Below are 14561 nucleotides of genomic sequence, written 5' to 3' on the forward strand. Positions count from 1 at the left end.
AATACGGCTTATCCAAAGTGGTATACGGATCTCGTCTACCAGTATGTCGTGCACGACCTTGTCTTGTATCGAGTACACGTCCTGCGGAAACTCGAGCATGCGTTATATACCTATCGATTCGATGCAGTTTCGAGCATCGATACGATCCAAGTGGTATCCTTTTTTCTTTCCTCCCTTCGAAACGACGGCCAGTTAGTTTGAAATAACGAGAAGATTGGGGTCGATATGGAAATCGAAATCTGTTTTCCTACGTACGCTCCTCTGTGAGCCTCTCGAGATTGCTACTGGAATAATAAACTTTACGGCAACCCTTCCTTTTGATTTTTCTGAAGGGTTTATCTGGGAATTTTAATCTATTCGGGTAAAATAATTTCTTGCTTTCGGAAAAAAGGGAGTAGTTGTTATCTTCAAGAGATATCTGTTTTATTTATAACTGTATAAGGGTAGTTTAATTTAAGAACGAAATACTTAATTATGCGAAAAGTTTTGATAGACTTCTTCAGCAATAATTTTATCGGAACGTGATAAACAGCGGTGAATTCCGCGCGTGTTCCACGTTTAAACAAGTAAAAAGCCCAACGCGAGTCAGGCACGTTCGTGGAATCGGTAGGTGGGAAAATGACACGGTAGTTTCAATTGAAATTTCGTATTACAACGTGTATCTGGCCCCAAAAAACATTTAACAATTCGTCCCGTTATTCCTGTCGAATACTGGCGGCTACTGCTCGCACGCATCATTTCTCATGTACTACAGGCTGCACGCAGAACAAATAGACGTTCGATTCAATGCTCGCACACGGGCACACACGTGTAAACGAATCGGGTCAACGTTTCGATTAACGTTCATCAAACAACGAACGCATCGCGTACACGACAGTAATCATTTCTGCGCTGACCGATTTTTTGACGCATTGACAAGCTTTCAAATAATAGCCCCGGATACCGGCGTTACCCGTTGGATTTTCAATATCGATAAATCTCCATCCTCCGGCCGCCTCAATCTCCGTCACCGGAATCCATCTTTTCCCGGACCGTTTCACAAAAGATATTTCCTTGGTGAATCAGGAAATTCGTCGAGCTATAAAATTCTGTCCGCCGACCTTTCCACGGATATTTACAACCGCTTTTTCTCATCCACCTGTCGGTAATGTCAATAAGTATCGAACAACTTGTTTAGCCACGCTCTTTCCCACTTTACACCAGCACGTAAATACTACTAACAGGGTTAAAGATTCGTTCGCTTGGAAATTTCGTTACAAATCGAAAGCTAATTTAATCGTTTACATTAGGCTGAATTTCCAGGGTTCGTTTGTTCATAATCACGGAATCGGTGTAATTAATTTAATTAGGCCATTAACGTTATTAAATAGCCTATTTTATTTCTATTACTTCTTTCCCATTTTTCTGCCAAAGGTGTGATGTTATTAGTACAGAATTCATTTGTTTTCTTTTTTTAAATACTTGAAACAAATATCGTTATGATACCGAAAGCTCAGAATACATACATCGGTATTCAATCCGAGCTGAGAACGCAAACGGACGAATAGTATAGGCGAGCTCGATGTTGGCCCGCGAAATCGCCACGATCTCGCGTTGTTCGTCTCGTTTCATCGCTGTAGGGCTTCGATCGGATCGTCTTTCTCTTTGCTATGTGCCCCTTCTTGGTCGAGCAGCCAAACCACCCCTACGGCAGCACTTTATTCCAACCTCGGCCCCGTCGCGATGTGGGTGGACGTGGGGTTGGGGGTGAGAGCGCGCAAAACAGAGAGACAGAGAAAGAGGATGAGAGAAGTTTCACCACCAGCACCGAGCATGGTGGGGTGTACGAGGGTTGGAGTTGGCGTTGGTTAGACTAGAAGGGCGGGAGGGGAGGGGGGAAAGGGTAAAGCGTGTTTCTCCGCGAACCCCTCCAGCCCCCACCCTAGCCACACGGGCGCCAACGTCAAGCGCTTTCGAGACGTTAAGGCCGACACTCGTGCGGCGCACTTCGGCCCGACGACATCGGCCAGCTTCGTAGAGACACGTGCGTTTTGTTCGGTAGCATCGTCGCTCAAAACATCCCTCTGTTAGATCGTCGGCGACCGCCGAGGTTGACGCATCGCGGGTCACTTGTTTACTCGGTCGTGCTTGTTTTCGTGACATACTCAAACGGGCTTCCGTGAATCGTGTTTAAATTTTCCAAACACTCGTTTCATTTTCAATCGTGATTAATTTTCATTGAAGGGAAGAGTACAATTTATAGATCACGTGGGTAGAAAAAATACGGTTGTATAGTGGCAATGCGTAGAGCGCATCGCGAAGGAGGGTGAAAAGTGCGACGTATGTAAATAGAAAAAGTGAGACACTGCGACGTGAGATTCGTCTCGGAGAAGGGTTGGACCGGTTCCTCGATGCGCCCTTCTTCGGAGGGCGCAACTTGTACGCGGAGGCAAGTCGAACATCTCTGACGAAAGCTTACGGGACAGAGTAGGATCGAACGGAGCGGAAGAGCCGCGAGGAAGGAAGCAGCAGGACCATAGGAACCAGAAGAGAACCACGAGGGGGAGGATCATGAGGAAGTCTTACTTCATCTTTGTGAGTAGATACTCAAAGATTCTTTTTTTTATTGCTGGCTCGCAAAGGCTAGCGTCGTGCGCTTGATTGGAGTGTTTCCGGGTTGGAGCCGCGTACCCTTTGCCTTTGCTGCGATGCCTCTCTTCTTGGTCCGTTTTCCTTCCTACGCTCGGCTCGATTGTCGTTGTTACTCGCGAGTTGACAGCGAAAACGACCCGCCATTCTCCCGAGAGTTCGTCACCCTTTGCCACGCGAGAGCTTCAAGCTCGTCTTAGCTTTTTCTTCCTTCTCCTCGAAGATCAAAGTCCGACTACGACGCTTTAATCTGCCAATGGCGCATCTTTTCTTCTGTACTCGCCCGTTTCCGTTTCTACTTGGAGAAATTCGTCTTTTTCAATACCATCGTCCCTCGAGTTTCAGCCGGTAGGTTTGTCCTTCGTCCTGTTTGCTTGGTCCTCTTCTTCGTAGTAGGGCAACGGCGATATTAACGAACACGTGACTCTCTTGACTCGAAAAAAGGGAATGAGGTCAGTCGGTGCACGCGACCCGTACAATGTCGATTTCCAGACTTTTCAGGGTTCCATCCGGAAGTTTTACAAACGGAACTTAACCTCTTCTAGGCCACCTGAGACCCCTTCAACATTGATCAAGTTTAAATGGCTACTTTGAAAATTGATTCGAACCCCAGGGTCTTCCCAACAAACTATTAATTGGTCCCTAACAAAATTCGAATATTCTGATTTAAATTACCAAAAAATATTTAAATCAGATACATATGTAGAATGTGTTTACGATCCAAGATTCAGGTCACGGATGTGGGTTACCGAAAATCAGAATATGAAAAGCGTGCTTCTATAGGCAGAGAGCGAATGATAAATTTTCCAACCACCTCGTGTAATATTTAGGTCGCATGCATGAAATGGGCTATATATGCATTTGAAAGTAAAACTAGGGAAAATGGAAGTTAAATCGAACGATTCCCATTTTGATTGATGACAATTTAAACTTTGTAGTCAAGAAATTTTTAACGATTTCAATTTCTCCAATTTTTTAATCGTCCAATTATCATCGAAAAGTTGTCCGTCGCTCGCGTTCTAATTAATACTCTTCTGTTAATGTCACGAAGTTAACTGTGGCGCAAGCTGGATTTCGCCTTGAACAGGATCGTAGTTATTCGTGACTGCATCCTCTTAGTTCCCGAAGAAACTTATACACCTTTTGGATCGTATTGTACGGATTTCGGGCCGTTGCTGTTTGCCGCTTCAGAAACTTGGTCGAAACTTGCTCGCGATCCTCGTCCTTGTATAATACGAAGGAAAGAGCGTACAGAGAACTCGCTCGTCCTCGAAAGAACCCACGAACGCGTGAATATTTTAATGCGTCATTTCGAATGATTATCAAACGATTCAAATTATTTTCGAGTTCAGCGAAAGATAAGGAGAGGAGGAAAACGCAGGTATTTCGGTTCGAATACCATTTCCGCGCTAACCGAGCATCGCTATCTTCTTCTTCTAACCACACTGATCGTATCTTCCTCGCGATCCCTTGTTTCAAAGCTGCATGAATATTTCACGAACGCTTGAATCGCGTCGGACGAGTCGGGACGAGTTACTTGTTCGGCCCGAAGTACTTCCGACCCTGACGGAACAAGCGGAAGGCGATAGGCCATCATCCTCGAGGACAATACATAGATCTCTGTCGCTTCGGTTCATGGAATTTTCTCACCTGCCGAAAGGGGCTGGAAGACCCAGGAGACTCTGCTTTATTGCCGGCCAATTTTGCGTGGCCACCCTCGTGGACGTAGTTGGTCGCGGTCGAGAAAGCATCCCAGACCCCTATTCGACCTGTCATCTCTTTTTCTCCTACCTGCTGTTCGTGGAAGGCGTTTCAGCACGAGCCAACACCCGCCGCAAACAATCGGACAAATAAAAGTTCGTGACCGAGAACGAGATGAACAGATAATGGAAGCGTGAAAACAGATACGTCGAAGGGCGTCGAATGCGAAGAGCGTTCGAGTGCTTGCCGCGTTAATGACGACACCCGCCGAGTACGTTCGCGGATTCTCGCTAGGGGTGTCGATGTGAAATCCCGAGGAAAATAATGATAGACGTAAAAAATTATATAACTTCTTCGTATCGATAACCTGCCTCGAGAACGATTCGCGAGAGAAGATACATCGAAACGAAAATAGGAAGATGATAAAAAGAATCGTTAGATACGTGACCTATATGAACTATATCCGACTTCAAACTATAGCTATTTTCGTGATTCATCAAATATTCGTGCATTCTTCGGGGAAACGTTGAAAGTGACCATCTTACGTTTGTTTGCGAGCTCGAAATGATTCATGATGGTTTTGCTGAATCATTTCGACGTATGTTCTTTTATTTTTACTGAGAATTTTTTAGAGTGATTTACTAGGGGAAATTATGAACCGTAGCAAGAGCAAGGAGGAGGGGGCTTATTACTTGGCAAAGGCTACCAACGAACAACAATCACGCTTTGTCGAGTAACTACGAATTCGACCACGTTCGTTTTCTAACGAGCTGGAATGTCAGCTTGCGCGACTAGAATTACAAGCACGGGACAGTGTACTGGTAACGATTCTGTGTGTTTGTCTCTCTTTTGTTCATTGCTTTTTCGCAATCTGTTGTCTTTCGTCGATCGAGGCATCAGTTAAACGACACTAATTAGAGTTTTCGCGACGGGAATCGACAGCGTTCCCATCCAAGCGACTGGATATTTCCGGCGAGAATTTAATTATGTCGTGCAATTAATGTCATTTCCGTCGATCAAATCTTTCACGGTACGCAGATTCTGTAGATCTCAGATACTAACTCGGTTGTTTCAAAAGAAATATATAACACTTCAATTAACAAAGAATTTCGAAACAGTTTTGAAAATTAAACATCGTCTAATTGCTCGGCCCCAATTCGTGAAAATCTGATTGCCGTCTGCCTAATTGACGGCTTGTTTGCCGCAATTGAAATCAGAATTATCGACGATACACGAAACGTTATGTAAAGTAGCACGTCAAAGGCCTACGGAACAGCGAGTTGGTCTCCCAGTTACAGGGCTGCCCATGGGAAATCTGAGCAGAGCATCTCCGACAGTGCAAGCCACGAATCGCTAGCGAGGCTTAAGGAAACATTCTGTAGATATGCAGGTCTAACAGTAAGTGACTAGTGCAACGAGATCGGTAATGGCTTCGAGAATTTCCGAGAGGTCTCTTTGGACTTGACTTGACTTGACCCCCGTCGTTCGCGAATCGAAATGTATTCCGGTCCCGTGTCCCTCTCGATTCAGTCGTTTGATTAACCCCTTGCACTATTTTGACGAGTCTGACTCGTGATGAAAATTTTAGGCCAAACTTGAATATCACCAGTCAGACTCGTTGTTTAATTTCATGCCTATCGTGGATATCACGAGTCTAACTCGTGATCGATATTTCAGGCCAAACATGAATATCACGAGTCTGACTCGTGGTCTTAATCTCTGGCCAAGTATGAATATCTCGAATAGGATCGCGTGAAATAAATACGGGCGCAATTATCTCGCACTCAGTCGTAAGATGTCGTTCGGCTCCTTTCACCACAATTCGGGCGCACGATTTGGGCCTGGCTTTTTCCGAGTTTCCGCATAGTGCAAGGGGTTAAATTTTCTCGAAGCCCGCAGGTAATTTCCCCGCGTGATTGCCACTATAATCAGTCGGGCTATTCGACTCGAATATTACACGGACCTTTTACGACGGGGACAGAAAAAAGTTCTCGTTACGAGACATCGTAACTGTAACTAGAACGAACCCTGATTTTGGTACTTTTTTTTTTTTCGCTTCTATACGAGGTGTTTGAGCATGTTTACTTGATTGCGAATTATCTTGCTTGGATTTTCCAAGGTTTATGCTAGCACTTCGTGGAACTTTTTGGGGAATTAGTAACCTTGATCTTTGTAATTTTATGATAGGATTATATTTAGGAGCTTTTATAATGAAAGCTACGAGATGAATAATTTTGTGGAGTTTGCGTTTCAACTTTGAAGTTCTAAATAGATACAGTACGTTTAAATTCTTTCAAGCAACCCTTTAATGAATCGATCGCGAGACTAAAGAACGATATTATGGTCGTTATTGGAATCGAGTTGTTCGAGCCGAGGGCGTTTTCTTCTCGCGTTGAACCGTATCGGGACACTGTTCCCAGGAGTGGAGATACAAATTGAAGACGTTGGAGGATCCCGGTTGCAGATTCGCGATAAAAAATGCGCTCATTAACGGGAATCGTGGTGCTGTAGGACGACTGTTCCTCGCCCCTTCGATCGGTCTTTATTCGGGGCCGGCGTAAGTGGCCTGTTAATGGGTCGACGAGCGACTTTCCTGGTCCTAGCAGCCACTTTACAGATTGCCGTCGAGTAGCGCGCCGTTAAGCCTTCGGTACTGTATACAGAAAATGTTTTAAGAAGCGAAGCAACCGAGGCTGCCAAGCTAAAAGGATTACGGGCAAAGCGGCGTGACCACGCGCGACACAGCATTTAACCGTCGATGCTCCTGAACAGCTTATCTCGCTAACGACCACCTCTCACGTTTTACGGATTCGTTCGCGTCCGCCAATCTACCAGTGATACCTGATGAGTAGACATCTCGTGATTTCCAACGATCTATGAATCATAGAGAAGAAGGACAATAACGCGATTGATAGGGACCACTTTATAGTCGAAGGTACGCGTGACCTTTCTTCTACCTGTCTTCTCTGAATCATTCCCTAACGTTGTTTCGAATTATATTGTTTCTATGTACTAGTTTGTAGTTTGCTAGTTTGGAAAGCTTGGTCTGAAATTCAAATTTGGTTGTGAATGGTACAGTGATTAATACTCCGAGGTAATGATAAAAGGGAGCTATGAATGTAGCTAATTTTGTAAAGAAATAATATAATGCCTCTTCTCTGGTAATAACTTCTCTCGCGTTTTATGGATTTTCTAACATCCAATCGATAAGAGGAAGACGTTTCAGATGACGAGGTCCAAGTACATTACAGCGAGACGGTGGTTGTGTCTTTCATCGTTTCGAGCTGGTAATGGGCCAGTACCGTCGGGATATTCTGTGTATTGTATTCTCAATTCCTCCGCCTAGCTCGCCAGTCAATAGTTTCGCGTCTGGTAGATGCAACCGATGCTTCCTCTAAATATAACATCTTCCCTCGCCTCGTATTCTTCATTGTGTTACACGAACGATCGATGCGCAAACGAACAAACGAACTTGCCTTCATTTGTTTCAGTTAAGTCTTAATAACAATTAAGCTTATCGAAGCCTCCTATTCACCAAGTTTCGCAGCGTACTCTCTTGCAGTACGCGACGAATATTCTTTGTTGCAAACAAAGGGAATAATTATTTACGTCAACTCTTACGTTGCACCACTCTATCCATCATACTTAATCAACTAGCGGATCCGAAGTAGAGCTATGATTTTCTCGGGTATCCGGGTTAGATAGATACCACCAATACAGAGGAAAGATTATACTCGCGAATAAAGGTCATTCTTCAGATGTTTCCAAGGTATGTCCGTCACCGATTGATCCTATCTGTACGACATTTAACGCTGCGATCCTCTCCCGTAACAATACACGATTCATAACGCTCGTGACTAGATTAATCGCGCGCGATTAATACACCGGTTCGCGTTCAAGATGATCGTGCCGACCGCGAAGACGATTAACACACGCGTCGGGGAAGCAATTAGCCGCGTAAACGTCGACCAGTCAGCGAACAACCGAGCCAAAGAGAAACTCACCCCTCGTCTCGTCGTGCTTCTTCCAACGTGATTGATAGTCATGCTCGACCTCGTAGCCAGTTACGACTGTTTCGTCCCGATGACCGTCTACCTCCTCCACCAGGGAATTCCGAGTGGATATCTATAAATAAGGTGGCTTTCGTAACGATCCGAGGGTGAGTTGTAAAAATACACGGTACTATTTACAAAAGGAGAGTATTTTCCTGACGTTTATGGACAAATGTTTGCGCACAGAGCGAAAACCCTCCGAGAGATGACCGAAAAGAAAAGAAGAGAGAGAGATAGAAATGTATTATGAAAATGGAATTTACCTCGAACTTTTTAACTCGGAACTCTTCCATCCCCGAGAGTTACGAAAATGTTTGCGTCTCGAGAGACTTTAGCCGGTAGTAAGCGTGTTCAGACAATAGGATGAGATCACGCATGTCTCTGATTTCCTTGAGAGACCATTTCCATAGATTTTCCCCTTTTATCATCGATCGATCCCCGAGCGCAATTCGGCCTTTCACCCCGAGTACGGCTGGCAACGAGGACGAGATTAGATATCGATTGCATCGATGTCACGCATTGCGGATGAAACGATATTTTGCCCGGTCGATGGACGAACGTTCGATGGAAACGGAATAGCTCGAGCAAACGGATAAGCAGTATCTATTTTAAAATGGAAATGCTCTCGATACGCGGGTTTGCTTGTATTATTGACACAGAAACTGTTATCAATGTTGATCATTGTCGTGGCAACGTTTACTGCCATCTAAAAAGTCAAGCTCGATACTTGGTGTCCGGTTATAGAAAAGACGGCTTATAAAATTTCGTACTTCACTCTTTTCCTTTCTATTATTGTTACTTTGTTCGATCCACCTGGTAACTGGGTTAAGCTTTTAGTTTGAAGGACCTTTTCAACCCTTTCTGTAACTTCTTTAGACGCTTGTAGAGAAATTTGCATTCAATGTGTTTCTTTCCTGTCGATGTGACTCCTTTTCTTACTCGCTCGATAAAAGAAATAGTCTTCGATCGAGATGAAATTCTGAAGGAAGAAACAGTGGTTGCATTATAATGGCGATAAAGTCTAGTCGTGAGAAAGCAGCCTTAAAGACGGCAGTTCTCTTAGCCACGTAACTAGTAGACCTAATCTCACGAGGGTTTCACCTTGGGTGCAGGCCGATACCAGCGATAACACGCGTCTACACAAGTATTCCAGAGCAACTCCACGGTTGTGCTAGTTCAAGGAAATGATTTCTACCTACTCGAGAATTTGTAGCCGTGCACGCTTAGTTGGTGGGTTGTATAAGGGTCTTTTATCGAGGGGCAATCCTCCCTTATCTATCGGCAGGCTTGTTATTTTGATTGTTTCGTAGCACTACCGTGGCTTCTTCTCTTCCCTCATTAGAAAACCATTTCAACAAAGCTTTTAGGATATTCTCTGCTTAAAAGGTAGGAATTATCTTAAAAAATAAATATGTTCAGAAAGCACAAAATTTCAGTTCGGTAAAGCTTTGTTCAAAAGTCACCGATAGCTGAACAGGTGGTCAATGTTTACCCAATTTGTTTGTGCACCGTGTGCTTACTATTTGAAATCATTAAACGTAGTTGATTGTTTTGTGAATGAGGATCAATATTTTATAACGGTGAACTAATTGCAAGCGAGGATATTTGATTGCTTAACCTGAACACATTCAATGCGCTAAAAATTTATATTAATTATTCAGTACTTTAAATGAAAGTTTTTATTATACTTTTAAAATTTCACCAATGATATCAACATCAAATGTGTAAAGATATGTCGTTGGAATGTACTTAATACTTAGGTCAGGCTAACAAGATAGGCCACGAAGGGTAGATTGCATCATTAAAGTTGAAAATTTCACGAGAAGTAGCTTGCTGACCTTTATTTACAACATCTTCGTTGCTGCAACGATGCTCTATTTAACTTTTTACATTACACGCCGCGTCTCTGTTCTCGATGAAATCGTTTCTAGATGGACTCTCGAGCCAGTTTAGAAACGATTCCGTCGTAACACACGGTTATTTACTTCCAGGTAACGAGAAAGCGCAGCAAAACATAATTAACAAGCTGGTCGATAGCCAGGTCCCTGAAGCTACGAATAGAATTACAGCGTAAAATCAGGATTTCACGAGCGTGATGGCGAATACCCGAGTAGTCACGGATGTCTACCCGTTGCATCGTGTTGCCTCTCAGCTACTACTTTGTTCATTTCGAAACTTCCTGGTCAATGCCACGAATGAGATAGAAACTCTATTCATCTGTGAGATATTTTTTTCTGAATTCCAAGCTTCGTATAGTGAAAAGAAACGAGCCTAGACGACGGTAAGATTCCCGTCGAGTTTTACAGCAGGTACTTGCTGCTGCACGCGAAGAAACACCTGCAAGTATTGTTCGGCCGGCATTTGTAAGGTTCAAGCGTGTGCACTTTATTAACGTTCGACGTCGCATACGGTTCGCGTCGTCGACAATCCGGCAACCACAACACGCTGCTGGTCCACGATTACAACGGCTGGCTTCATTATTATCGCGCAACTGCTCCATAATGTGGGCAAAAAGCTTTCATCGACCGGTTATACTCGCGGTTCTCTGAATTCATTTCGAGCATCTTCCTAGTCGTCAAATTTCCTTAACCGCTTAATGCATAAAATTTGATAAATAGGGTGCACTATCGTGAAAATTAAGATTCTGAGGACTCCTTCTTTCCCTGGCCTGATTTGATCGGGAGCGCACCATACGTAAAAAGGTCAGAAGCTTTCGAGTGTCCTCAAGTGAAAATCAGAACGCTATACATTACTGTAGGTGCGTGGGAGGCATAACAATCGTGCGAAAAAGAACTCTTAACCTTGTTAACTCTTTTCATAATAAGAATAAGGTGAATCATAAAAAGCCATTCATCGAAGTAACGTGTTACGCTTCTTTTGAATCGACCAGCTACTCACGGGACAATTCCACCCCCGCGATCATCAGGTAATTCACGGGATTATGCCGTCTTAGTTATGGAAAGAATAATTCAACGAGTCGAGTTTCGTCTTGTCTTTCGAGGGATTATGTAAATCGTCGGACTCGATTCGAATCTCCGGATTACTCCATGAGGTATTTCAATCGCGATAATCGTTGCTAACTGCCTGCTGCTTCTCTTAATTACTTTCCACCGTCGGCTCTCGCGGGTACTTGCCATTGATTTTTCTTCCTTTTTTTCTCTCTCTTCTCCTTCTCCTTTCTTCACGAGACTTTCACGGCAGTCCAAATGACAAATGAATTCGCGAAAACTTCTACCTGGCAAACATGAACGTTGATATTTCTCGAGGAGCTCGTAACGCGGCACGTGGAACGGTCGCTTGAACCGACCGATTACATGACGCAGCAAGAGACACAAGTATTTTCAGAGAAGATTGAGGTACGCGGTATAAAAGTTTTATAGTGAACTTCTGATTGAACGACCATTTTACGACATTAATACGGCTCTGAACGACGCGTCCCTGCTCGATACACGCGAAACACCCGTTTATATTCTATGGATTTCCCTTCTAATCTTCGGATACTAAAGTTTTGCGAATCTGCATAATAAATGGGGTCACTAGGTTCTCACACAAATTTTTTCAAAATCCAGATGGAAAACTGGTATCGCGTCTGTAATGCTCTTAAAATTCCAACGATGGATCACCATTGTATAGAAAATTGAAGAAGAGGGAACCTCTTGTATGTTAAACGGTATGCCGATATCCACGTGAAAGAGAGATTCCGTGGTTTTCATAGTTTCCTTATGGTATGCAAAGTATTGCCACAACTGGTGGTCGCGTGCGTGAAACGCTACGAAACCATCCACTTTGCATCGTGATTATGAACTTTATTAGGGTGACTGGGGGGAGAGTCGCGAAATATACATTTTTGTTTTTTAGATTTTCAAGCGTACTAGATAGAAACACTGCGACAATCAAGGCGTTAAGGATACGAGTAATTAATTTGTAAATTAAAACCTGCAGTTTCTTACTAAATTGTCTACAACACAGAAAGGATGAGAAAACCGTGTTCCGATTCAACAAGATTGTCGTTTCTTCGAAAGGCGAAAGACAAACTAGCCAGATAAAGCTGATAAATATCAGCAACTCGCTAATTGGACGAGACTGGTCCGATAAAGGAGCCGGATCGGGAAGGGTTAATAACGATTGCCTTCCGTCTTATTACAGTAGTTTTTTCTTCGAGGCTCGTTAACCCGCGGAGACAATTATCGTGGTCACGTAAACAGGATCGATCGAGTATCGATCAGTTTGGCTCGATTGAGTTGTCCTACTGGTTAACCGTGGAGCACCATTAGCGGCTACTTGGCCGGTTATTAGGAAGTTTCTCGGCTCGTTCCGTCGATCTTTCGACGCAAGAAGCTCGTTCGAGCAATTACTCGGACACGAGGCTTCGGAGAAACGTTCGTGTCTCGCGGCTAGAAACACGGGACAGACTAGAATAATCGTTTCGTCGATATCAGCTGAAGCTGGCTGTGAAAAGCTGTCTTCGACGCCACTTTGCTCTTCTTCCCACGCGACAACGAGGAAGAAATCACTTTGATGGTACGATTTAACCCTGTCGAAATAGAGATAGTCGGTCTGTGAACAGTAGTCTTGGAAGAAGCACGAAATTGGCCAAAGCTGATCGGCCAATCTTCGCGCGAGAGGATCGTTCCACCATTACCTCTACTAGTTTCGAGTGGCCTCTTTCGTTCCGCCATCCTCTTATAATTTCAACTCCATCGAACTCCTCCTCGTGTTTCGGCCCGATCATCAGCACCGTCGAAAGGAAACTTTCCTTATCTCGAATATCTTACCAAAATTTCTTCCACCGAGAAAAAGCTTCCTATAATCGGAATCGCCCGATCGTGTACGTGGTTATCGAGAACGGAAGTCGTGATCTGATTTCTTCGATTACGCAGTTTCTGTTGATTAAAATTGTGTTTTTATATCGTCGGAACGATTAGTTATATCGGTTGATGAATGCAAAAGAGCAAAGAGATTCTACTCGTGAACGAACGTTAAAAATTCGCAGAGGGCTCATCACAGGCTACCTAATTAGTCAAAAATTCGTTTGTGAGAATTATTAATGGCTGAACCGTTCTTTGTCACCCGGACCACCGCTGCACCCTTTTGGAACCCCGAGACGAATCGGATTTCGTGCTCGATCCTCTTCGTTTGCCCGACCTTAATTACCTTTACGCAAATGACTTCACATTGGCGTAACCTGCTGCTGAAGCAACCTCTCGTCGACCATCGACGAGCTTTCGATCATATTGCTCTTGTATTGCTCAGTTGAAAATTATTCATCTTTCATAATTGCTATTCAAAGATTTCATTCAGTTATCAATTTTCAATTTTGTGTTCTTATACTATTCATTCTATGACCTAAATATTTAAAATTTAAAATTTCAAAATATACATTTTTTAATTTTCTTTATCCTGAAGAAGTGATTTTTATTTTATTTTCTCCTTAATTTAAAGCATATTTTGGAAGATAATTATACATATAAACAAGTCGATTGCCGTAGCTAAACAACGACGAAGCGAACGACGTTGTGTCGCCTGGAACCGAATGCCTGGCTGCTCAAAGCCAACCTAATTAACGCTTCGAGTGCAAAGGGTTAAATGTGTCTTAAACGCGCGCATCCTCCACCTTTGCAGCGCGATCGAGGAAAATTTGGTTGAAGTGTTACGATCCAATAGCGAACAAATTTTCAGGCAGTTATATTATTTTGAAAAATAATTCAATTATTCGACAAAATAGTGTTTGGAACGACAGATAAAAGGGTGAAAGTAAGTTTGATCGATCGAGACACATTGATTGGCATTTATTATCAGTTTCCTTCGATGTTCCTGATCCAAGTTGCACGCAAGTTTGCACAATATGAGCCTCCTCGGCTTTCATACTTTAGCCGGTGGACATCGAAACTGGTCCGAGTGGAGGAAATAACCGAGACTTCGCGACGTTGAACAAGAAACGCGATCCTGTGCAGTGCCGTGAACTCGCGCAAAGTAATGCGCTAAGTTCGTGTCACATGAAGGGGAGGAGGAAAAGAAGCTTGTTCGAGTTTGCGTCAATTTGTCAAGCGTACCGAAACGTATCCGGCTCCGTGTTCCGTTCGAACTATCCCGGATCGTCGTTTTCACGCGGACCGACTCCGGAGGACGAGCAAAGTCCGCGTCCGCTTCCGCTTCTTCCTTCCTCTATTTATCCTCCTC

General features: G+C 43.7%; 1 protein-coding gene across 6 annotated transcripts in view; it reads left to right on the forward strand.

Moving 5' to 3' along the window:
* Positions 1-1961: 1961 nt before the first annotated feature.
* Positions 1962-14561, forward strand: part of nolo (ADAMTS-like no long nerve cord) — a 139100-nt gene continuing 126500 nt past the window's right edge. For all 6 annotated transcript variants that reach the window (XR_004580585.2, XM_034317295.2, XM_034317292.2 and 3 more), the window contains exon 1: positions 1962-2574. Coding sequence is in view for 5 of the 6 variants with exons in the window: in XM_034317295.2 (XP_034173186.2) it covers positions 2551-2574 (24 nt within the window). In the remaining variant the exon portion in view is untranslated. The remainder of the gene's footprint in view (positions 2575-14561) is intronic.

Source organism: Osmia lignaria, chromosome 16 (assembly GCF_051020975.1).
Source record: "Osmia lignaria lignaria isolate PbOS001 chromosome 16, iyOsmLign1, whole genome shotgun sequence".
Classification (NCBI taxonomy): Eukaryota; Metazoa; Arthropoda; class Insecta; order Hymenoptera; family Megachilidae; genus Osmia; species Osmia lignaria.